General features: G+C 39.6%; 2 protein-coding genes across 8 annotated transcripts; one reads left to right on the top strand and one right to left on the bottom strand.

Annotated features, from left to right (window-relative positions):
- Nucleotides 1-733: 733 nt before the first annotated feature.
- On the bottom strand, nucleotides 734-20,887 carry OXNAD1 (oxidoreductase NAD binding domain containing 1). 7 transcript variants are annotated; one of them, XM_030444522.1, is made up of 9 exons: nucleotides 20,801-20,816; nucleotides 20,061-20,128; nucleotides 16,429-16,582; nucleotides 15,672-15,735; nucleotides 11,821-11,927; nucleotides 7,856-7,997; nucleotides 4,526-4,768; nucleotides 1,761-1,869; nucleotides 734-1,097 (listed from the first exon to the last, which is right to left on the bottom strand). In XM_030444522.1, exons 3-9 carry the CDS (start codon nucleotides 16,548-16,550, stop codon nucleotides 943-945), a joined length of 942 nt encoding a protein of 313 aa, XP_030300382.1. In that variant the 5' UTR covers nucleotides 16,551-16,582; nucleotides 20,061-20,128; nucleotides 20,801-20,816; the 3' UTR covers nucleotides 734-942. The 7 variants fall into 7 exon arrangements, with proteins under 7 accessions (XP_030300382.1, XP_030300383.1, XP_030300387.1 ...); XM_030444523.1 differs by lacking the exon at nucleotides 20,801-20,816 and adding an exon at nucleotides 20,649-20,666; XM_030444527.1 differs by lacking the exon at nucleotides 20,801-20,816 and having other exon boundaries at nucleotides 4,526-4,626; nucleotides 4,732-4,768; nucleotides 20,061-20,219.
- Nucleotides 20,655-23,097, top strand: DPH3 (diphthamide biosynthesis 3). Its single transcript, XM_030444529.1, has 3 exons — nucleotides 20,655-21,014; nucleotides 21,152-21,226; nucleotides 21,659-23,097. Exons 1-3 carry the CDS (start codon nucleotides 20,907-20,909, stop codon nucleotides 21,722-21,724), a joined length of 249 nt encoding a protein of 82 aa, XP_030300389.1. The 5' UTR covers nucleotides 20,655-20,906; the 3' UTR covers nucleotides 21,725-23,097.
- The last annotated feature ends 1,592 nt before the right edge of the window (nucleotides 23,098-24,689 follow it).

Raw genomic sequence — 24,689 nt, 5'->3', positions numbered from 1 at the left:
AGACTTCAGCTGACTGTAAAGATAATTAACTTGCTCATTACAGCTTTTTGTCAACATTCCTAAGATGAGCTGGGGGAAGGAGCTTTGCTCAAGAAGGGCTTAGGTATCAGCCATTAGTCCTAGAGGGATGCTCCTACCTTAAAAGAACAAACTTTCCAGATAGTTTTTCCAAACAGAATTGGCATGTCCTGAATCAGTGCAGCAAGAGTACAGAGACTTCCTCTCTGGGCTGTTGCTGCTTTTGAGGATGTGGCACGTGCAGGCAGAAGCTGGATGGGCTATCAGCACCAGCAAAGGATACAGGTTCTTGTGAACAGCTCTAGCAGATTTTTTCACACATTAGTATTTTTAACTTTGCTCTGAATATGATTATCAGTGTTCTTTTTCTGTCAGCACAGTTGACTTTTTAAAATAAACTACATAAAAAATTGTTCTTCTAACAAGTGGCAAAAGAAGGAAGTCACAATATAGCAACTTACTTCTATAAAAATATTGGTTTATTATGTAGAACTGGGTAAGGCAGCATGTTCATTCATTAGCACAATGTGAAACAGATTCAGAAGTTGTGGCCGGAAGTATTTATTACAAACTGACCTGGCATTGCCACATGATTAGTTCTCTACAACTGTTCAATCAGGCACTGAAAGTCTTTTAAAGCTGACTAACAAAACAAGTGTATAAAGTAAACACATGTTGCTGCCCATAAGAAGTAAGCAAATAATCAATAAACCAGAACAGTTAATGTCTTTAATATAAAATAATTTTCCCCCCAGAATCAGCAGCACTGTATTACAGCAGGTGTATTAAAGTTAAATTAAGGGAACACCATCAGGATCTTCATGTATGAAGTAAAATCCTCCAAACAATTCATAGTCCATTTCTGTTCATTTCAGCTTATCAAAATACACTGGAAACAAAATTAATTCTGTTCAGCAGGTGCCACTACCACCATTTCTCAAAGAAAATACGGTTTCTAGGAACACCAATATCTGATAGTAATTTGGATATGGATTCTGTCATTGGTGGTGGACCACAAATGTACCATAATGTATCCTTAGATACGTGTTTTTCTAGATCCTTTTCAGATATTCTTCCCTCTGACAAAGAAAAAAACAGGAAATGAGAACAAAAATATTAATCATGAAGTATTTTCATAAAGAATAACTGGTCGGGTATTTCCAGCACTCATTTCTTAAAAATGCTCAGGCTGTTTAAGTCTAATAATAGTTATCAAGATTTGAGGCTTCCAAAATAATTTGTTCTTCTGTGGATTTAGATCAGGACTTCCAGTTGGAATGCATGGGATGTTAGTCACTAAAATAATTGCTACATACAACTAAAAATCCCACATTCAGATGAAAAAAAATTAAGTCTCTCTAATACAAATACCACTGAAATGGAAACATAATGAATTCTCTCTTACAAGTGGTCAGCTTATCCTTCATGGATCTTGCCTTAAGCAAAATAAATGTTTTGCTTAATTTTTTCTGGAATAAAGTTTGCAGTGGGAAATACCAGTATAAAGTTTAGAATTAACAGAGAAGGTTTACCAGAAATGAAGAACTGCAAAGGGGAAGTATTTCTCCAAAGCATAACATGTACAGTGAAATTATATAGGCTTAACTCATGTCTTATTTTGAATCTTTAAATGTAGAAAATACTAAGTTATGCCTACAGTAGAAGTTATTAAGCTTCAACCTCTAGGATTTAATCAAACTTAGACTTTAGAAGTCATCTGTCTGTACTGCCATAATATTTACCTGTAACATGTGGCTGAAGTTCTTCACAGATCTGTGAACTCTGCTGGGTGACGTGGAAATGACATGTGATCTTTCCAGGAAATGCATTCATCAACCCAAGAATACTTTTCTGTAATGTTAAACACACTTGCTTATACCACAGGCCATTAAATCAAAGCAGATGTATACATAAAGTCAGAGAACACCACTGATTATTACTGAGCACCCCAAGACTTGCATTTCAGCACTGAGAACTTGATGAGCTTCATTTCCCAAGGCTGACCTGCACACATACACAGAATTTCCATGCCTGGAATGTCAGTGCACCACCAGCTATGGTAGTGCTTTTCTCCTTTTTTTACAATACATTGTAAGATCTGGACCTAAGAACCAGTTATGCCCTTTCCTGGTTTCTCCCCCATATAAATTCTCACATTTCCTCTTTTGACTTCCATAGGGGTTTTCCATTTGAAAAAAAAAAACAAAAAACAATCCCCTCAGTTGGTATTTACAGTTTTAAGGAACTTTTTGAGTGTTAACTGCTTTATCTGGTAAGATTACTAAAACCCTTCATTCTCGCATGTTCCCAAGTAAAACCAGTTACATTGTAATGCTAATGCTGTTTGTACCAGAGCAGAAACTGTAATTTTCACTTCCCTGAATCATGACTCTAATAACCACCACCAAAAACCCAGTGGCTTCAGTTCAAATCACAGTAAAGAAAAAGCAAATAAATAAATGTCAGATGCTATAGTTAGCTCGGAAACTAAGATTTATTTACCATCCAGATTCTGCACTATTTGGGATTTTCACTCTTGGAAGAAGCACTGGAAATGCTTTCTTACATATCCTGAAATAAAAATAATTTCTACTCTGTGAACAGGTAAATTAGCTCATTTTGTTATGTGGTTGCTTACTAACCAGTTGCTACACTGAAGAGTCTGCCATAGGTGGCTTAACAAAAAACCCCAAGACAGATTCTGCCTAACAGATAAATCTGTTTCCCTAAGAAGACACAGAGTGCAGGGCAGCACAGACACTGCTGTACCCTTGTCCACTCGTTCCTCTAACTTTGCTCTGTTTTCACTCTTCTGGGTAGGACTCCTCATCCTCTGACCCCTTTCTATGGAACCATGCACAGTCTGACAGCACTTTCAGGACTGATCACATCCTGTTAAGCTGAAGTCCTACGACCAAACCAGAGAGCATCTCTAAGGTAGGAGTTCACCTGCTTAAAACACTATTTCCCAACACCTACTTGTAACCTTTCACTCTGGAATTCACAGACATGGAGAGAAAGTGGCAAGTATGTTACAGATGAGATACAACACCACAGTATTATTTCCTAGTATTCTCAGACAAGAGACAGGCTGTCTGTAACTGAATGAAGGAGAATTTCAACAGCTCAGCAGGTTCTTTGCAGCCAAGTGAGTTAGTGTGTAAAACAAAGCTGAGCAAACAAGACTTATCTGAGTGTCTGAGCCAGAATAAGGGATTGAGGGTCACATTCAGTCCTCATGAAATCAGGAAAACCCAGCTCAATGACATCTTGAAGACACCAAAATACGGTGTCCTTTGTAATTCTGTTCTAATGCTGGATGTGAGTGACACACACAGCTCCCTCTTCAGGGAACAGGTCCTCTAAAACATTAGCAACAACCCAGCAGTTCCTCATGGAGTTCTGTATCTCACAACAGCATAAGGACTCGAGTCATCCTATTTCCTCAATTACCTGCACAGAAGTAAAGAATTTTTGTACACATGTTCTGGATTTGAGGAACATGTGAAGAATGAAGGGAAGGATATATTTAAGCACTGTAGCACATCATTGTGCTCTTTTCTGTCCCAGAAGCTCCAATGTGTAAATTCTGCAGTCATAACACTGCTGAAGTGAAACGCAGGATATTCTAGGGTCTGCACAATAAAAAATGTGTATACTTAGAACAGACTGGGAGATTAGTAGTTGCCCAAACAGATGCATTCCAGTTTATTATTCTGCTTCCAGAAACAAATGACTTTTCAAAGAAAACACACATCTTTGTATCTCTAAAATGATACTACAAGTACAGAAGATGCACTAGTGTTGGACCTATACACAGTTACTGAAATCATGATAGATTTTAACCTTTATCTTAAAAGCTTTCAATACTTAAAAGAAATCTGACTCATTAAAGGAAGAGTCTTTACAAAAGCTGCCCTAATTTGACCCCGAAATGTTATCAGTGATCCTTAGTGGCTGAGAGTGACAACTGATCTTTAACTTCTAAGTAAATGTTGATGAAGTTCTGTTACAGGCAATTTTACAAGAAATGCTTATAAATCATTCATATACCCAGTACCAAATAACTAATGTAATATCAACAAAGCTCCCCTGTCATTTCAGACTGTACTTCCTTTAGATAAAATTGCTCGTGATGATATCTGTAATGGAATGACATGGTTGTGGTAGTATAACATATAGCATTAACTCTACTATTAGTGTGTATATACCCATATATTTTATTAATCTTCAGTATATTTTGGTGCTCTTATGAGATTATAGTAAGAGGTAGGCACTTAGGGCTAACTGATCTGTCCATGAAGTCAAATGAAACCAGGTTTGTCCAATAACAGCCGTAATTTGTACACTGGCAATAAGTAACTAAAACACAGATGAGATTTACATCAGGAAGTGACTTTTGTCTTACACAGAAGGGCTCTCTGAAACTTACCAACACAATGATACATACACTGATAGCTGAGTGTCTGAGACCTATTTAAAAAAACATCTCAACACAGTTATTTACCTTAAATAAGAGTTCACTTGTATTTTTTGCACTGTAGTACAGCTTCGCTGTTCCTATTTTGTCACCGTTTCCTTTACTCTCTTGGCATCCCTGAAGATCTGCTACATGCAGCAGTATAGAAAACAATGGGTTAATTCCAACACCCCCTGCTATCAGCACTAGTTTTACAGGGGAGTCACCAGGCTGAGGATCAAAGAAGAAATCACCTCCCACTCGCAGAGCCACTTCTGAGTCAAGAGTACACTAGGATGGAAAAGAAGATATTTGATTTCAAAACTAAAAGCAAAAGTTGAAATAATATTCTTGCACCACAGTCACAAGACTTGCTGATACGTGTTGGGTTTTTTTATTTACCAGTGAGGGAAAACCAAAGTACTTTAAAATGAAGGCAGTTTCCAGCTATCTGTTTTCTTGTCTCTAGGGATCTAGTTCTACTTTAGAAGTTTCAGTCTTCTGATAAGGCAGGATGGTGACTCCCCCTTCCTACCCCTATAGGAGCTGAAAGAGGAATGATTCATATAATGGTTCCAGAGCAGTATGTGGTTGCAAAAGGTCAGGGTTAACATGGGAAATCTCACTTTTACCTAAACCCAGTTTCATGTAAAAAACGGCCTTGATATGAGGCCACAGAAGGAAGCTGGAATGAACTGCACAGATGGAAAAGGTTTTCCCATTCCTCTTCCTAAAAAATAAAAAACCACCAGAAGTGAAGCAAGTATCCACAAGAATATTTCTTGCAGAACCACATCTGCATGTGCAACTTCAGAGTTGCAAAAGAATCAAAAACAGGAAAACCTCTTGTTCTCTCCACTTTACACAATAAATTATTTTTTAGAGAAATTTGCCAAAGCTCAGGGGGTTTTTGGACCACGGAGAACTAAAGCTAAAACAAACAACATTTGGTTCAGTATCATGTTGGTAAAACCTGCTCTTCATCCTGGTAGGAAGTGTGAAACTGCAGTATAGAAAAGTCTGGTGAGTTCTCTCACTGTAAGCTTACAGAACTAATAGGGGCAGAAAACAGAACTCATTTCAGGCCATATATGTTTTTTTTTTTAAAAAAAAAGGGATTCCAAAACCAGGGAAGGTGGGAAAAGAGGAGAGAAAAAAAAGTCAAGCTACACAAAGTGCTGGAAAATTAGCAGTTCATCATTTACAGAATAAAAATGCTTCCTCAAAAATATCCTTTTGATAGGAGGAACAGTAATTGAAACAAAAATTGAAACAATAACTGTAAACAAAGGTCTAAACAAGTAACAATTCCACCAGAAGGAAGAAAGCCCTTTGGCAAAGGTACTGCACTGAACAAAAAGGTTGCTACAGTGGTGAGCATGACCAGGAAAATTTATGCAATAATTAAGAATGGCAAAATAGTATTTTTTCTCAGATATTGTTTAAGAAAATCAATTTTCATCTGAAACTATTTTCTCCTTTTTCAATGTACATTGCCAGGCTTTCCCACCATGTTCTACTTTGGTTTTGAGATGCATGAATCCAGGAGTGTTTCAGATTCGGGTGCCAGAAGGTAGACATAGAAAATGGTATCCCTTGTGGAAATGGGCATTTTTAGGTAGAAGCAATCTCATTCTCATCTAATCTGCTTCCTCATTCAGCTATAGGAAGGACGTAGGACACAGGTAGAATCTCTTTTAACCATCAGTCACCCACATGTTTCAGAGTGCATCAGTTTTCAAAAAAACCCAATAAATTCTGGAGTAAGTGTTGTCCTTTAACCTAGTTTGAAAATACAGCACTGAAACAGCCTAGACAGAGAAGTGAAGCAATCAGTACATTGCATGTGCAGTTATAAAAAAAAAAAAGGGCTGTATTTTCCTAAGCAAAAAAGAACATTGTTCTGATATGATTTTATATACAGTATTCAAAGAATTAATACAAGTATCTTTGACAAAAAAACAAAATGAGTAAATGAGTACTAGTTATTCCTACAATACCTTTAACTCTGAGATACCAACTTAATTTATAAATAACTTGTAAATAATTAAGTACTAGAGGCTTTTTTCACCATGTTTACAACCTTTTCAGATTCTAGGTTGCTATTTTTTTGTTCTTTTTTCCTAAGGAAAAGTCTGCATTTCTGTCTAGCTCAAAAAGTCCATATATACCCTGGAGCCTTCTCCACAGTATCAGGTTTGATAATAGCTTACCTGCTAAAGAGTTCCCTGTAAATTCTAAAAAAAAACAGCCACAGCAAGCTGATTTACAACATCAAAAATTCCTAAGCAAGCCTGCAGAGAGTGGGAGTAATGAAGTTAGGCCTGCATATTCTCTAAAGAGCAATAACGAAATTATGTGGTCTGCTGGTACATAAAAGTTCTACACAACATGTCAGAAATGTTATTTTCTTTATAGCAGATAACTTGCTGTAACACCTATTAAAATACTGTGGATGGTCACTCACTGCTAGATAAGCACCACTTTGGATATTCTCAATTCTAGTAATTTTGTACTTTAATTCTGCTGACTGCTGAACTGCAGGATTTGTAAATCTGGAAGAATTGTGAATTGAAACTTTGCAGCCAAATTTAAGAAATATAAATGCCATGCAGAGAACAGCAAACAGGACAAATCAGAGGATGTTGTGAAAAGCACGGAAGTTGATAGGACAGGTCATCTGTGATCTATGATAGCAGCAGAAACCAGACTCTTCTGACAATAACTAATGGGTGAAATGGATGAACAAAATGCTGGAAGAGGCCAAAGTGTCAGACTGTAACACAGAAAAAAATCCAAGACTTGGCTTATATCAATATTACCAAAATCTGGCATATTTAAAAGCATACTATAAAAATTCTGAAGTATTCTCTTGTTTTGTAATTTCAAAAAAACTGATCTAAGTATCTCCCTTTGATCTCCCTTAATAATCCATATTTGTATTTCTCTAGCAATGCTTCCAGTTTGTATTTGTACAAAAAGCCAGGAATGATGGCAAGATATTATCAGATGTAACTTTGCCACGTTTAACAAAGCCTGTTCTCAGGACACAAGTTAGAACAGAGGTTTTTCAATGTTTTTCAGTTAATGAATTCCAAAGGAGTAAGAACCCTTACATGTTCTAACTACACTATCAGTTTAAGGCCACCCAGCACAAGTAGAGTCAAAAGATCACAGTAACCATATTGACAGATAAAATTTCAGTCCCTTACAGAAGGTTTTAAGATTTACATTGTACTAAAAATAGTTGAACAAATCAACAGTTTTTCAGCAAAAAGTGGCTGAAATCACACCAGCCCTCCCACTCCACAAAAAACCCCAAAACAAACAAAAACAGGAAATAAAAAAGTACCAGATTTCACAGTTCATCTCATTTACCTCAGTGTGAATCCAGTGAGCAGGAGGATGATCTGTGTGCTTTACTGCCAGCTCTAATATTCCTTCTCGTTCCAACAGGCCAGGGCTTGAACATATTGAGAATCCTCCAACTACAGATAATCCAGGAATAAAAAAATCAACCCTAAAAATAGACCAGAATCGAAAGTTTAAAAAAAGCCAAGAACTCCAAACATGGAAAACAATAAACAAAATAAAATGGCTGCCTTTGTTTCAATTATCCTTCCTTTACAAACACATCTTCATTTCCATAACATAACTTTTCCAAAAAAGGACTTAATCTTGAGTAACACCATTTGCTTAGAATTATTTTAATCTAGAAACGTCATCACCTTTGTTAAATCAGCACTCTGCTTTTAACATTAGATGCCATATCTTACAACAAACTTGTATTCTGGGTGTTTAACTAAATTATTTGCATTTCAAAACAAAAACACAGTATGGCCTGACAGAATGGCTTAAATCCCACTCTTTCCAGTCCCTTTGGTGGGCTCTTCAATTTTCGAACATAAAAGATTAGGAAACTAATTTTAGGGAAATGCATTTTTATGAAAACACCTATTTTTCTTGGGAAGATGAAATACTTGAAGTAAAACCACAGTCCATAAAAAATTTCTCATGTGAAAAATCAGTTACAGCTGAATTGCTTTCCCTAGTAACTGCAGTGCCCTCTGGTGGCACCTTTCTTTATAGTTGAGAGAAAACTGAACTGGCATAAATAACTTTTTTTTTTTTAAGTCAAAGTAAACCACACATGGGTTTCTACAGATTAGAAGGTAACTTATGGCTAAGCTTTTACAACACCAAAAATTAAAGAGTATGGAAGGTGAGCCATTACCATTACTACACATGAGCTATAATTCATTTTCACAAAAGGCTTTAATCTAAGCAGTCTCAGAAGTTGGTTTATAATCTAACATTTAAACTCCTCTGTGTTCCATAAATCTGTAAATACTTCAGTTTTCTACAGCACATAAAAAAGCCCTTGTATTTCAAAAGAAAACTAATGTTTAAAATTAATGGGCTGCTCCACTTAGGAAAAATGGTAAGCAGTGCCAAGTACTGAAGAACCATTACTGAACTCAGACCTGAGTATTAGTGTTACTGCTCAGTATTGGTTAAACCAGAATGCAAGAAGTAGTACAGGTCAGCTTCCACTGCATAGATAGGTTCTTTAAACAGCAAAACTATTCTTCAGGATCACAAATAATTGAAGGAGAGAAGCACTTGAATAGTTCACTACTTTTTAAAGAAAATAATCTTGCCTGATGATTCCCCACAAAGCTTCACCCTTTGCAGAACATCCTCCCTTTCTCTCGAAGAATACACAAAATGTGATATATACAATACTGCAGTGATATAATTTTCAACTTTAAGCTAATGAACCTGATGGTCTATGGAGGTTTCTGACTGCAGATGAGAGGTCAACAACCAAAACAATTAGAGAAGGTTTATTTTGCTGTCTCAGCTTCTGCAGCCCCACTGACCATAAGGCTTAGCTTTACTGATAATAAAGATCTAAGAGATTAGCAGGAGCAGCATTTATTTTATCAACAACTCAAGATGCTAGCAAAGCTCTTTACCACCCTCTGGTGGAAAATAATCTTAATACTTACACAGCTGAAAAAAAACCACACCCCCCCCCCCCACACACCACCACCAACAGAGAAAAATCATATTTATGCTGTAATGTAACAGCTATAAAGTTCTGCTTGATATAAAGGGGAAGCATTCTTTATGCTGGGTGGGGACACATACACAGAAAACCAAAAATTGCTAGAAAATTGTAATCAAAAGTAGTTTTTACCCTTCTAAAGTACTAATATGTGCTTATGTTTCTGTTTGTAGCAGTTATTTCTTTCCAAGTTACATAATTATAAGTATATACTATACAGTGGACTAGCTTTTATTTCTGATTGCTTGTCTCATCTTAGTTGTGTATAGAAAGGATAAGAGGACTCCTGAAGTAACACAATCTGTGAAAGCTTAAGCAAAAAGAGTAGCTGTACAGAAAAAAAAAATACTTCTATATAAACGCACAACAAGGGGAGGTACAGAGATCTTCCAGTGGTTTTAATTTCTTTCCTTTTAAAGGCTACCTAAGCTACACCTTTAAGAACAGAACAACAGTTAGCAAGTGTAAGAGGAAGAGGTCAGAAACATTAAAGCCATAAAGCTTCTTCATAATATTTTTAACATGCATAAACCTGTTTTAGTAAATCAATGCATGTTTTAGTAAATCAAAACAGGGAACAGCAATAAGCCTTTTCACTGTTCCTTGAAGTCAGGTAAGGATCAGTATCTGCAGGCATAATTGCAAAACAAATTCACTTTTCCTACTGAAAAGCTTGGCAATTAGAACACTTTTAAAAATATACACATTATAGTGACAATCTTTGGCTGCAACATCATACTATAGAAAATGTTTAAAAGTTAGCCCTTTTTACCCTGGAAATTGTGGTCTGGTGTTTGGTACTGCTCATCAGAAAATGCAACCACAGTTTATAGCTAGAAGTATAGAAAACTTTTTGTATACCTTACAATAGCATTAGAATACTTTCAAGAAAGAAAAAAATGAAGAAGAGTAATGATAATTAAAGCTTTCAGTGTTCAGCATGATAATTTCTAAAACATTTTTGGAGGGCAAATGTACTTTCCAAGTACTGCCAAGCAAGAATTTAATATGAGTCACTGCACATGTGCAAAAACTGCAGCAAATTACTCCACAAACAAATTATTGCAATCAACATCTTGTGTTCTGGTTCTAAATTTAAAAGTCAGCATATTAACACTACATGAGTAACATATGCTGTTAATACTCTGGCAGCCATACTTTGATTCCAGCAAAACCACTTTCAGATGCTTAAGCCAATAAAAAGTTTAGGAACACTTAAATCATAGAATCACAGAATGGTTTGGGTTGGAAGGGACCTTTAAGATCATTGAGTTCCAACCCTCTCACAGGAGGCAGGGACACTTCCCACCAGACCAGGTTGCTCCAAGCCCCATCCAGCCTGGCCTTGAACACTTCCAGGGAGAGGGCAGCCACAGCTTCCCTGGGCAACCTGTTCCAGTGTCTCACCACCCTCTCACTGAAGAATTTCTTCTGACTGTAGAATCTAAACCTACCCTTTCCAACTTAGAATTGTTACCCTTCACTATGAATCACTACAGGCCTTTGCAAAAAGTCTCTCCCCATCTTTCTTGTAGGCCCCCTTCAAGTACTGGAAGACTTCTCTATAAAGCCTCCTCAGAGATACCTTAAATGACCAGTGCCAGAAGCAAGTAGTCATAGTTTTAAATTAATTAAAAAAAAAAATATTGACTGGGAGCATTTTTATCAAGGAAGACAAAAAACCTTGAATACCTACTATTTTCCAGGAAAAAAAAAAAAAAAAAGCTGAAAGGTTGCTTAACAAAACAGCTCATTATTTCAAAAGCTTGCTAATTCAAGGTTTTTTATTTTCAAGTTTGCCTATTTACATATTAATCTGACACAACAGGCTTAACTTTCAGAATGGAAACTTCTAGGGGAAGAAAAATAGTTAACAGGCAATTCTGATTTTAATTACAAACCAAAACTAAGTAAGTTGCAAATCAGAAGCAGCCTCAGCTCCACTGTAAAGATTGCTAGTAAACAGATAGTAAAGGCAGCTTGGAGAATTAAGTGCAGTGTCCTCCAAATTACTCATGAAGAAACAATGTGATACACTTAAACCAGGTGAAGATACCAAACCAAACCAAACTGAACACTTAAAGAATAAACATTAGCATATTTAATGATAGCTACGTTACACGTAAGCTAAATAGTGGCTGTTTCACAGAACACCCAATAACAAAAAAACATTATACAAACTAACAAATTTTACACGCTCAAGTATCAGAGGCCTTTAAACATTTTGTAATAGTGGACTTATGCTGGTGATTTTCCCCTCACAAGATCTTACCACTGTCCTGCTTTGAAAGTAAAGTCTTTATTTGCAACAGCCAAACGAAGTCTTTTGACTGTTTCCGATTCATTGGTGATCCCACACACTTTTGCTTGTGAAATAACCTAAAAGAAAAATAAGACTTTGTGTTACGTAGACATCATTTGCAGCAAAAGTAATCAAGAAACTGTGTAGGAGATATCTATCATTTTGCATGCTATCTGTGACACTTCATTACCTAAAATACCAATATTTTTTCCCTGGGGTAGAGAAACACAAATGGATTCACATACATGGTCACTGAATGGAGAAATTACTTTCTACTTACAGTACACCATCTCTGTCACTTTTGACAGGGTTATTCTAAGATTATGTAAACTTTTATTTCATAAACATAATGATGAAGAGAAGTGATTGCTAATTATCAGTTTTCAGATCCCTTTTACATCCATACACGGCAAACACTCCTATATCTTTCTAGCAACAAAGTAAAAAGATCTCTGATTTAAAGACTGACAAAGCACTCTCATAAAAGATCAGCTGCTACTGAGGTCCCAGGGAGAATTCTGGATCTGTATCAAGTTTTATTTAAGTAATTAAATACATTACTGAAAGTCTATGCATTAATGAAATAAAACCATGAGTCATGTTACTACTTTTACATACACATATTTGATCACGTATGTGATCTATAAAGACAGGGAAACTGGGACACAAGCATTCAGTGATAGTTCACAGATGAGTTTTTATTTGGCAACCAGATGGGAGGGGATGCAATATAGTTGCAATAGCTTATACTGCTTCGAAGGAGATTATTTTAAAAATGTGTAAAATAATTTTTTTATAAATGAATAGATTTTGCAACAGGACCGCTGGGAAGGAGCTCCCCACTTCCAACTCTTTGATGCCCTTCAGCACAAAACAGATTTTCATCCCTTGCCCTCCTGCTCTTCCTCTGCAGGTATTTTTGAGTTATAATTATCAGCCTTTTTCCTCTACAAAGAAACTAATGCTCTAAATATTTTCTACACAGGCTAATATGCAGATCTTACTCTGTTAAAAATGCTGATGTCATTTACTACATTAGGAAATACTAATAATACCACCACAACTCTACTATTTCTCATTAGTATAAGATCAAAGAAACCAAAAAAATTTTAAAACTTAAGCAACTATGCTATAATTTAAAACACATGGCAGGAAATTAGTTTATTCATAAAGCAACATCAGAACACGTGCACTGTCCCATTAATCAGCAGGACACTTGCCAATTTAAAGTAGCATACATTTCCACTTTAGCAGACAGTATTAAGTGAGGAATGCAGTCACTCTAAGTTAAGCAAGAGATTTGTCAGATACACGACTTAAATGGTTGTTCTGCTGGAGAAACTTCCAAGTGCAGGAAATGGACATTAAGTATAGACCTTCTGAATTCCCTTCTTTAGCCCTTAGTACACTCCCCAATTTGTTCTTTGGCTGATAAATCTGACAGAGAGCACTGGAAACTTAATTCTTAATCAGTATGAAAAGCTTTTTTCAAAACATTGGAGGTAAATTGGGTGATCAAAGACATTCAACTAGTAACTTGGACCATCACAAGAGTATCCAGCTGAGGCAGAGCAAGGCTGCAGTGAGAGGGAGGAGAATACAGGACTTCAGACTTCTGAATTTCATGTGTTAAGCTCTTTTCCTTGCCCATATCCTCCCACCACTCTTCTCCAGGCAGTGTAGCACAGACACTAATGCAAGGCAGACCTTAGGATTCTTTCATCTTTCTGCAGGACCAATATGGCCAAATAAGGGAACACAGACTGAGGGAAGCCAACTGCTGATTATATGGAATTTAAAACCAAGCAGCGGATTTAAAACAAACGGATTTTAAAGTGGTCAGAAATAAAATAACAAAGAATAAATCAAGCATTAAAAAAAGAAACAGCATAATCCTCTGAAATGCAGAGAATTTGCAGTACTGGAACTGAGCTCTGCTCCTTCACCTACAGCATCCTTCTCTTCCTTAAACCTTACACAGCTCCCTGTACCACCTCAGAGCTTACAACACATCACAATGATCCATTTACCATGTGCTTGCAGCTACCTAGTGTTTATGTTGAGCAGAAAAAGTAGAAATGGCAGGCAACCAGAAATATTCAAAATGAAAAACACGGTTGCAAAACTCTGAAGTGCAATAGTTTAGGTTTTTTTAGTTTAGGTTTTTTTCACGCCTGAAGCAAAAAAAAAAAGTGTGCATCTGTGCATCTCTACACTCTTTCTGTCCATTTATTGAGTTATTCTGGCATAAATGGATCAGCCTGAGCAGCTGAATGTCCACAAGCAATGCTAGTCTGTACCCAAATAAGCACTGCTATTAGGTGTGAACTGACAGCCTGGAAACAGGCAGAACGAGCCTACATTTCTCTCATCTGTCTAAATTTGTCACAGATGCTGAATCTCCAGTTTTGGGGTTACCTATGTATCCCCTCCACCCATTCTTCTTCAGTGAATTCCCTAAGCCTGTGACTTTTTCTCAGACAGACTCATAGTGAAAACCGTAACATAACATTCGGGCATTAACACCTGTGTAGTGTGTTTGAGAACACGGAGCTTGTCCTGCTGTGGGACACATGCAAAGACTGTCATGCACAGATACTCAAGACTGAGAGAAACTGATTGAACAATGGAGAAAAAAGTGGACAGTTTCCCAGCTGCTGGGAACTAAAGATGTGATTTTTCAGTCAAAAAGGTTTTATTTCTCCTGAAAAGTCTAGGAAAAATGCACAATTCTTTTCACTGGTGAAACATTTTTGAGAACTGAAGTAATATTCTCCCAGTATTAAAAAAAATTCAAAATAAGTACTTTAGCTAATTACAGAAAGGAATTTCCTATATGAAATAAAAGGGTTTAAGTCCTGTGAGGTGAGGCTGAGGGAGCTGGGGCTGTTCAGCCTGGAGGAGGCTCAGAGGAGACCTCATCACTCCCTACAGCTCCCTGAAAGGAGGGTGTAGCCAGGTGGGGGTTGGTCTCTTTTCCCAGGCAACTCTCAGCAAGACAAGAGGGCACGGTCTTAAGTTGTGCCAGGGGAGGTTTAGGTTGGATATTAGAAGGAATTTCTTTATGGAGAAAGTGATCAGACATTGGAATGGGCTGCCCAGGGAAGTAGTGGATTCTCCATCCCTGGAGATATTTAAAAAGAGACTGGATGTGGCACTCAGCGCCATGGTCTGGTAACTGCAGCGGTAGTGGATCAAGGGTTGGACTTGATGATCTCTGAGGTCCCTTCCAACCCAGCCAATTCTATGATTCACCTCTGAACATTATGAAAAAGAATGCACAACACTGAGATACAGAATAGGTTATTTCTGGATTTTGGAGAACAATGTTCTATCTTTGTTGTACTTGTGAGTTAAAATAGATACAAGCCAAGATACTTTCTACAACTTCTATCATTTCTCCCTTCAAAATATCTACACTTTTAATCTTACTCCTTACGTTATAAAATGGCATTTCCCACATTTTAAATCTCAAATTTAAATCAGAATTGTAGAAATCCATAAAATGTCTGTGTAGAGATGATAGGTATTAGTGTGCTTTCATTACTGACCATAATCTATACTTGACCAGAATTCTATTAAATTTCTTGTCCAACATAAACAGCATTACATGTCAACAATAATTTTTCCACCTCATTACATTTCACCCTTTGACCACAAAGCACACTTATGACTATACCAAATACGAAAAATGAGGGAAATAAAAACAAGTAAAAGAGACTCCAATAGAAAATAAAACAAAGCCTAAGCATCTAATACAATTATCCTCTTTCCTCGCACCAGTAAAAAAACCCTCCTTACATTATAAAGAAAACACAAACCTCCTGGCGAAAATTATTTGCTGTCCTCTCTAGATGATCCGTTTTCATTTTTGATTTTATTGTGCTGCAACAAAAAGCAAAGATAATTGTCAGTGACAGCTGTGCTGTCCCTTACTGATGCGAATTTCTATTAACATAAAAATTTACCAGTGCAATCCAGACTACAGCTGACATACGTCTAAATAAGAACTAAGTAAAACATATAATTGGGAGTCAAATAAGTATTTATAGGTATGTATTAATTTGTCAGTTTCATTTTTGACAATGTTAGCATGACATTCTTTCTCAGAAAAAAAACCCCACGAACAAACAACCCAAAAGTTTGTGTATGTTGCCTTAATTTTGCCTGTATCTGAGACAAAAATGAAGTAGTTTACTTTCACCTGATGACCCTTTGAGGAAGAAGAAAGAAACCCCAAGGGTTGAAATATAAACAGGTTTAATTAAATAACAAATTCTATACAAACACCAATATAAAACATATAAACTTATACTCAGCCTCATCTTTGGGAGTAGCAGAGGAAGCAATAGGTTGAGAGAAGAGCTCCAGGAAATGAAACTCTCAGGCCTCAGCATGCTTCCCCCTTTTATAATGGGCATGAGGTGAGTGGTGTGGGATGGATGTACCTGTTGGTCACCTTGGGGGCAATTGCCCTTATTTAAGCTCTCAGCTGACTTGGGGCTACTACTGGCCTGCCCCCCATAGCTGGCTTATGATTCTGTCCCACTGAAAGCAGGAGGTATGGGGATTACCTACCCATTCACTGTGCAGTAACAAAAAGCAGAGTGCCTCAACACCACCAATGCAGGATGAGTGGAAAAAGTTCTGCTAGCACGTCTCAGTAACTGGGGACCCACATAAATAGTAGCATGAGCCATGATGAGTGGACGGTCTTCAGAACCACCAGCTCCTGAAAAATCCATATAAATATTAGTTAAATAAAATACCCACTGTTTGACATGGCTTGTTTTCACCCTTTATTTCCATTAAATCAGGAACGCCAAAGCTCGGCTGGAGCTAAAACTAGCAATAGGCATATAGGGTAACAAGAAGGAATTTTAAAAGTACAAAAGAATCATAAAGATGTGAAAATATTAATCCATCTACTGAAGAAGACAAACTCGTCATCAGAGATCCTATGGAAAAGGCTCAATACTTTTTTGCCTCGGTCTTCACAGGCAAAGCCTGCACCCATACCAATACTCATGCCTGTAGTGTTTGGGGAGAGATAAGCAGGAGTAAGGCCAGCAGCACCTTAAGAGAATCTAGATGCAGTTCAATGCACAGACCCAGAAGGGATATGTTCAAGGTTGCTCACAGACACATCTGACTGGCTTGTGAGGCAACTGTCTGTCACCTACAAAAAACAGTAATCAGAGAAAGTCCCCAGTTGACTGGAAAAAAAAAGACTAATGGAAGGCTGGTTTTTTTAAGAGAGGCAAGAAACCATGCAGTCAGCATCACCTCAGGCCTCTGGGAAAATGCTTGGAGTTTGTCCCCTTGGTGAAAACTTAAGATAAGGGAGATTCAACACAGATTTACCAAGGGCAAATTATGTTTGACAAATTTAAATATCTACTGCAATAAAATGTCTGGCCATTCAGCTAAGGTGACAGCAGTACGCACAACACAAATACACCTTGATGTTCCTGTGGCTTTTGACACCATTTCCCACAGCACACACATTAGGAAGACGAGGATAGATGGAATGCTGGAGTGGCTGAAAACTGTCTGGGCGGGAGGGTGGGTGGGTGGGTGAGCAGACCAGAAAGGCTCAATGGCTTCAAGTTGCTTCAGTTGCTGGTTAGTAAAGTAGCCTGGGGTTGGTGCTGGGCTACAGTGACTTTATCAGTGACTTGCATGAGGAGACAGAATGCACCACACTAAATTAGAGGGGTGGCTGACATGCTGAATGATAGGGCATCAGTTCAAAGGAACACTGAGAAACTGCAGGACTGGAACACAGAAACCTCATGAATTTAAAGAAGTACCAAGATCTGCACCTGGGGCTGGCCTAGCCCAGTGCTGACAACTCTTCTGCTCTAAGAAGCAGCTTTGATTAGATGACCCTCAGAAGTCCCTTCCAGCCAAAATATTTGTCATTGTCAATGCTTAAACAATAACTTTGTTTGAAAAGAGATCAGACAAACACTGAATATGCATTCCCTTTCTATTGCTAAAGAAAGGGTTCTGGATAAGAAATTTTTTAAAACATTAAATCAAACTCTTCACAGGTTAATTAAAAAATATACACCTCTCATCCTTCCATCTATCCTACATAGTACATTTAAACCGTTCAGCAAGTGGCAGAGGGTTACTTGCACTACAGTGGAAACGTGGTGTGAAGCTTTAGAAGTGCATACTCAAATGGAGCTGTGAAAGACAGATAAAGTACATGTGTAGTATTCAAAGTAAGTCAGAAATACCCTTAATTTACAAAACTCAAGAACAGGTTCACAGTGAGCCAAGAGATTCTCTCATTGCTTGTAAATCTGCCTTCACTTTTCCTATAATGGATTTGCAGAATTCCCTATCATATTATTATCACCTATCAAATTATCATCATTATTCCTATGATGCAGTCCATTGCTTCTTAAAAACATTCCTAATCTTTTTCTTCCATTTAAATCTCTTTGCCTGCATTCTTTTAAAGCATGTAATTTCTTTTCACAATGTTGTTTTTCATTTTGAATTGTTTGAAATGGCAACGAGCCAGCTTGTTTTAACTCCTCAGGCCTACACTCTCTAGGCTTTCACTAACAGCTGCACTGGCTGGTCACTTAGTAATTTGTCCTGTTTTTAATCTTGTAGAAATGGGAAGCAGAGATTTCATAAATTAGGCTGCTCAGAAACAGAATACATTTACTGTAACTACTCAAAACACCCACTTTCAAGCACAAGAAATACTTCCTGAAGCTTTTAATTACCCGTAATTTTTAAAAGCATCTTAGCATTTAATTCCACAGCATCTTGCAACTTTTCAAAGTGGAATTATTTAAAACTTTCTTAACACCAATGAGCACAATTATGCTACCATTTTTTTCCGTAACATATATGAGGCACTGTATTTAAACAAAACATTACAAACATGCAAATGTATAGAAGCTATGGGTAACAAAAGTATTAATATTCTTAAATTATTTTAGCAAGACTAAGTACACATCTAATGAACAGCTCGCATTCCTCTACATCATAATGTTCAGTCTGTAGACCCTGAGCCCTCACATATCATCAAACTACTCAAATTCATGAGATAATTTTAGAATATGGAGCATTTTAGATGGGAGGTCTTGTTTGTATCTATCTAAATATCCTTTTTTTTTTTTTTTTAGGCTTCAAAGTATTTTTTGATTCATGTTTTCAAAATTTTCACTCCATCACATCAACTAATGCAACATAAAAATGAAGGATGTTTGAACATGGACATTCTCAGGTAACCTCTTTATGCCAATAGCCGGGACTAATTAAATCACCACAACATTCCAAAGAAGCACATAAAGACCGACGATTTGCTACAGAGGCCAAGGACTGAAAACAAAGATTTAGCTATTCTTTTTTTTTTCATTTTTAAATCGCCTCACGTCCTTCAAAACCCTGTCTGTAATTAATAGCCAAATCTTTAACACGGCGACATCTGCTGGTAAAGCAAGCAGCCTAACTTTAAAATCCAATACAAAGATTTTGTTTATGTATTTGGCTTAATTCTGCTGCTAAGCACTGCTACCACTTTAGGAAGCAAAGATGTTCAGGTCTACATATAAAAAGATAAACCAACAAGGAAATGTGCAGTTTAGTATCAGTGCATAATACTGAAAACAAAATAAATCTCAGTCTTATTTTATTGTAGCAACTAGAATTTTCAAGTAGGGCTGAAAGATCCTATTGAAACAGACTATTTTAAGTCTGAGATTCTACCCTAAATTAAAACTAATTTAGTTGAATGGTAGTTCAAGATATTTGTTCCATTTACACTGTCAGTACTTCCAAATCCTGAAAATCATAACAAAAAACATTTGTAAATTTTAGTCTGTAACTAATAAACTCCCAAATCTCTTATAATAAGTCCTGGTTCTCCACCACATACAAGTCTGACTCATGCCTTTACAACACACGTCCAACCTTTACTCCATCTGTCATTTCCGTGACCTTCTTTTCTCATCCAGTTCTTCTGCAATTCCCTGCCCTCAGTAAGTGTGGTGCTTCAGCCTCCCAAGCTCTGGTCTGGTAGGATACCGTCCCATTATTTTTTATTCTCTTCTCACCCAAGCCCTTACAGAAATAATCCCTCCAAATAGACCTTTTCTTCCTTTGCCCCAAGGAGAGAAAAGAGCGCTACATCTGTATATTAGTCCTTCCTTTGCTCAATTTATTAATTCAGTTCTCCTTACCCTCTGACCCACTGGCATTGGGTTAATATCGCTCGAAATCTAGGCTGCATCTCTTCTTTCCCTCAACCCTACATCAGTATTTGAACAGAGAGAGTTACTTGTAGTTAGTCTGTATCACACTGAAGTGCAAACTGAGATAAAGTTACTGCAAGAACGCTGAGGGGAAGTCACGATACTCAAGCGACCTGGATAGGAAATCTCCCAAAAAGCCAGATCGGTAAGAGACACCGCTCGGAACCAGCCCTCCAGCGAAAGCAATGACCGAAAAAAGCTTTTCCCCTTGACCTAGCAGGAAGGGACATGGAAGGAGAGGGGGGGTGGGTGGGGGAAGGCACGGAAGGAGCTTGGCTGAACCGGGGCAGCGCCGGAGAGGCCGGGAGGCTGCGTCCCCGCCGTTCTCCCGCCCGGGCCCGGGAGGCGGGGAAGGACAAGGTCGCAGCAGGACCCTGCCGCCACCCCTCAGCCCCGCGGATCTCTGCTCCGCTCCGCCCGTCAAGCTGGGAAGTCAGGGCAGAGCAGCGGCAGTGCCGGGGAAAGAAGGGCATCGGTCGGGGAGGGCGGACGGTTCCCGTCGGAGAGGGGACGAACCGGGGACATCCCCGGGGACACTTCCACGGCACGGCACGGCCCGGCCCGGCCAGCCCCACGTCCTGGTCCTGGTCCTCCCCCTTCGCCCCCTTTGCCCTCCGAGCCCCAGTGGTCCCCCGGGGGCGCGCTCCCCCCCACCGCCGCCGCCCTACCCGCCGCCGCATCGCGTCACGGGACGGAGTGCGTGCGTCCCTGCGTCCCTTCCGCCCCGTCCCGCTTCTTCCTGCCCGTTCCTACCCTTTCCCACCCCCCGGCGCCATGTCGGTGTTCCACGATGAGGTGGAGATCGAGGATTTCGAGTATGACGAAGAGACGGAGACCTACAGCTACCCCTGCCCCTGCGGGGACCGCTTCCTCATCACGCGGGTAACGGCGGCCGGGCGGGGAGGGCGGCAGGTGGGGGAGGGAAGGCGTTAGGCCCCGGCTCTGCCTCCGCCGGTGATGGGCGTTTGTGGGTCGGGCAGGCCCCGGGTCGGTGACTTCTTTCCCGGGGGCTGTTGCAGGAGGACCTGGAGAACGGCGAGGACGTAGCCACCTGCCCCAGCTGCTCCCTCATCCTGCGTGTCATTTACGACAAGGTGGGTGCGGGCAGAGGGATGCGGGGCGGCCAAGTCGAGTGTTGGTTTTGCCATCCTCTGAGGGAGGCGCGGTGGCAGCTTTTAAAAGTCCCTGGTGAAATATGTGTTAGAGGTGTGGGGGAGCCCGTGGGACCCCCTTTATTGGTAGTTAGAGTTCCTCATTGCAGCTTCTTAGTGCTCTCTTCCTGGTGTGTTTGGGCTTTAAAACGTGCCTGCTGAGTGAGCGTGGGGTGGAATACAGGCAAAACGATGTCAGTGCTGCCAAGATAGTAGGTTTTATTAATGTCTGAGAGGTGTGGTTTCATCTTTTGGGAATTAGATTCATACAGGTTATATATAGCTTAGAAAACAGAATGGTTATTTGGTGGTTGTTGAGGGAGAGGAGATCCCAAAATGAAGAACATCAACTAAAACTTTACTTGCTCTTTCTAGGAGCAGTTCATGCGTGATGAAGTCATTGCAGAACCTTTGACAAACAAGGAATTGGTTAAGTGCTGATGAATGTACGTCATGAACTGTTGCTGCTATTAGAGTAAGAAAAAGTGGGGATGGCAACTGTAGAAAGAGACATGGTCCACCTCCTGGAAGTGCTTGCTGCTGTAACATCCAAGTGCAATAACTGTCTTCATAATTTGAATGAGAATTTGCTGGAACATCAACATGTGAATGGGTTTTGTTCAAAAGGGTTATACATTTTAAAAAAATACAGAAGTTGCCGTGTGTATTCCAGAAGACTCAAGGATTGTGATCCTAATTGACAGAACTCAATATACAGAAGTGCATGGAGCTGTGAAATTGTTGTGTTTATCTAGCAGTGGCTTCTTAGCCTGTGGGGAAGAGCAGGCTCAGTGTGGGCATATACCTGTGCTAAATGGAATAGAGAACTGCAAAATTGAGAGGTCTGTGTGACGTCATACAGAATTAAAGCTTTGACACACTGTGGTCTCACCTAAAATGTGGACTTGCATGCTTCCAGCCCATACTGAATGTGGGCAAAAGCAAGAGACCTAGAGCCAGTGCTATTGGTGAATTGTTTTTACTACTGTAAGCACAAAGAAGGTGCAGTTGTATTTATATCTGCATTGGAGGCAACTCCTGAGTTGGGGTAGGTTTGTTTCTTGAATTTGCAGTTGCTTTGAAACAGCTTTGGTAGTTACTGTCAAAGGATACTCCGAGATAATGTTGTGGGTATTGGATGAAATGAAACAAGAGAAGTCAAAGCTTTTTTAGCCCTGCAAGGGTAGCAGTGTGCAAATAGACTTGAAGTGGATTGTAAATTACCCATATTTTCTTAATGACTTTATAAAATGGGCTGCAGTTGTTTGTGCACCTTGTAGTAGTATATTTGCTTATTCTTTGTTAGGTTCTGTCTCAGATAGGAGATGCTCATGTTTCACTTTAATAAAAAGGATTTTTTTAGTGTGGGGAAGAGTTGGAAGGATATACACACCCAAGTGCATTGATTTCAAGACTAATTTCTGTATTATAAGCCACTGCATTTAAATAGTTATTTAAAATTATGGTCACTAGTGTGTTTTAGTAGGATTTCGTGTCTGAAGTTAAATTTAAGGGAAAAGATGTCCAGCATTAATGCAGCTATTTTGCTCCAGGCACTACAGATGAGCAAGTCTCACTGGATTCTTACATTTAACTATATTTGTTCTAACAGCATTCTGTGAATGCTGAAGATGAATATTCTAATTATTAAAAAAAAAAACAAAACCGGCGCCCTTCAGTTAGAATGCAAGATGCACGAGTGTTTTCACTCCTACACCAGAAGGTGGCACTCACGTTACTTCCATATCATCTTAAAAAAAAAAACAAAAAAAAACAAAAAAAAAAACCTGTGGAATTTTGGCTAGCTATATGTTATCAGATATTTATTTTGACGATTTAAATAAATATTATAACCACTGCTGTGGTTTTAAATATGGACCATTTCTCCATTGCTTATTCTCTTTGTGCAACAGCCATAACTGAGTTGCTGCTCCTGCTGTGGTCATCATGCTATTATTTCCTCAGGTTCCTCAGGTTAGTTAGTATTTTCTTTTTTTTTTTTCTCTGGGTTGGAAAGGACCTCTGAGATCATCAGTTCCAACCCTTGATCCACTACCACCACAGTTCCCAGACCATGGCACTGAGTGCCACATCCAGTCTCTTTAAATATCTCCAGGGATGGAGAATCCACTACTTCACTGGGCAGCCCATTCCAATGCTTGATCACCCTCTCAGTAAAGAAATTCTTTCTAATATCCAACCTAAACTTCCCCTGGCACAACTTAAGACCATGCCCTCTTGTCTTGTTGAAAGTTGTCTGGCAAAAGAGACCAACCCCCACCTGGCTATGCCCTCCTTTAAGGGAGTTGTAGAGAGTGATGAGGTCTCCCCTGAGCTGCCTCTTCTCCAGGCTGAACAGCCCCAGCTCCCTCAGCCTCTCCTCATAGGATCTGTGCTTGAGTCCCTTCACCAGCCTGGTTGCCCTCCTTTGGACCTGCTCCAGGACCTCAATCTCCTTCCTGAACTGGGGGGCCCAGAACTGGACACAGTACTCGAGGTGTGGCCTCACCAGCACTGAGTACAGGGGCAGAATCACTTCCTTGGACCTGCTGGCGACACTGTTCCTGATACAGGCCAGGATGCCATTGGCCTTCTTGGCCACCTGGGCACACTGCTGGCTCATGTTCAGCTTCCTGTCAATCCAGACTCCCAGGTCCCTTTCTGCCTGGCTGTTCTCCAATCACTCTGTGCCCAGCCTGTAGCGCTGCATGGGGTTTTTGTGGCCAAAGTGCAGGACCCGGCACTTGGCCGTGTTAAACCTCATCCCATTGGAATCAGCCCAACTCTCCAGTCAGTCCAGGTCCCTCTTGCAGAGCCCTCCTGCCTTCCAGCTGATCGACATTCCCCCGCAGCTTAGTGTCATCTGCAAATTTGCTGATGATGGACTCATCGATCCCCTCATCTAAATCATCTGTAAAGATATTAAACAGAACTGGGCCCAACACTGATCCCTGGGGGACACCACTAGTGACTGGCCGCCAACTGGATGCAGCCCCATTCAGCAGCATTCCCTGGGCCCGGCCCTCCAGCCAGTTCCTAACACTGCCCAGAGTGCCCCTGTCCAAGCTGTGGGCTGACAGCTTCTTCAGGAGGATGCTGTGGGAGACGGTGTCAAAGGCCTTGCTGAAGTCCAGGTAGACCACATCCACAGCCTTCCCCTCATCCACCAGACGGGTCACCTGATCATAAAAGGAGATCAGGTTGATCAGACAGGACCTGCCCTTCCTAAACCTGTGCTGGCTGGGTCTGATCCCTTGTCCATCCTGTAGGTGCTGTGTGGTTGTCCCCAGGATGATCTGCTCCATAACCTTGCCAGGCACTGAGGTCAGGCTGACGGGCCTGTAGTTTCCCGGGTCTTCCTTCCAGCCCTTTTTGTGGATTGGTGTGACATTCGCCAATTTCCAAT

Source organism: Calypte anna, chromosome 2 (genome assembly GCF_003957555.1).
Source record: "Calypte anna isolate BGI_N300 chromosome 2, bCalAnn1_v1.p, whole genome shotgun sequence".
Taxonomy (NCBI): Eukaryota; Metazoa; Chordata; class Aves; order Apodiformes; family Trochilidae; genus Calypte; species Calypte anna.
Note: the sequence above shows the minus strand (reverse complement) of the source record. Positions and strands in the feature narration are given on the sequence as shown.

Coding starts and splice junctions, on each gene's coding strand:
- OXNAD1 (XM_030444524.1), bottom strand. CDS start 16,550: ATGGCTCATGCTACTATTTATGTGGGTCCCCAGTTACTGAGACGTGCT. Junction 7,998..11,820: donor ACTTTCAAAGCAGGACAGTG/GTAAGATCTTGT, acceptor GTCTATTTTTAG/GGTTGATTTTTTTATTCCTG. Junction 1,098..1,760: donor ACTTCAGCCACATGTTACAG/GTAAATATTATG, acceptor TTTCTTTGTCAG/AGGGAAGAATATCTGAAAAG.
- DPH3 (XM_030444529.1), top strand. CDS start 20,907: ATGTCGGTGTTCCACGATGAGGTGGAGATCGAGGATTTCGAGTATGAC. Junction 21,015..21,151: donor ACCGCTTCCTCATCACGCGG/GTAACGGCGGCC, acceptor GGGCTGTTGCAG/GAGGACCTGGAGAACGGCGA. Junction 21,227..21,658: donor TGCGTGTCATTTACGACAAG/GTGGGTGCGGGC, acceptor TGCTCTTTCTAG/GAGCAGTTCATGCGTGATGA.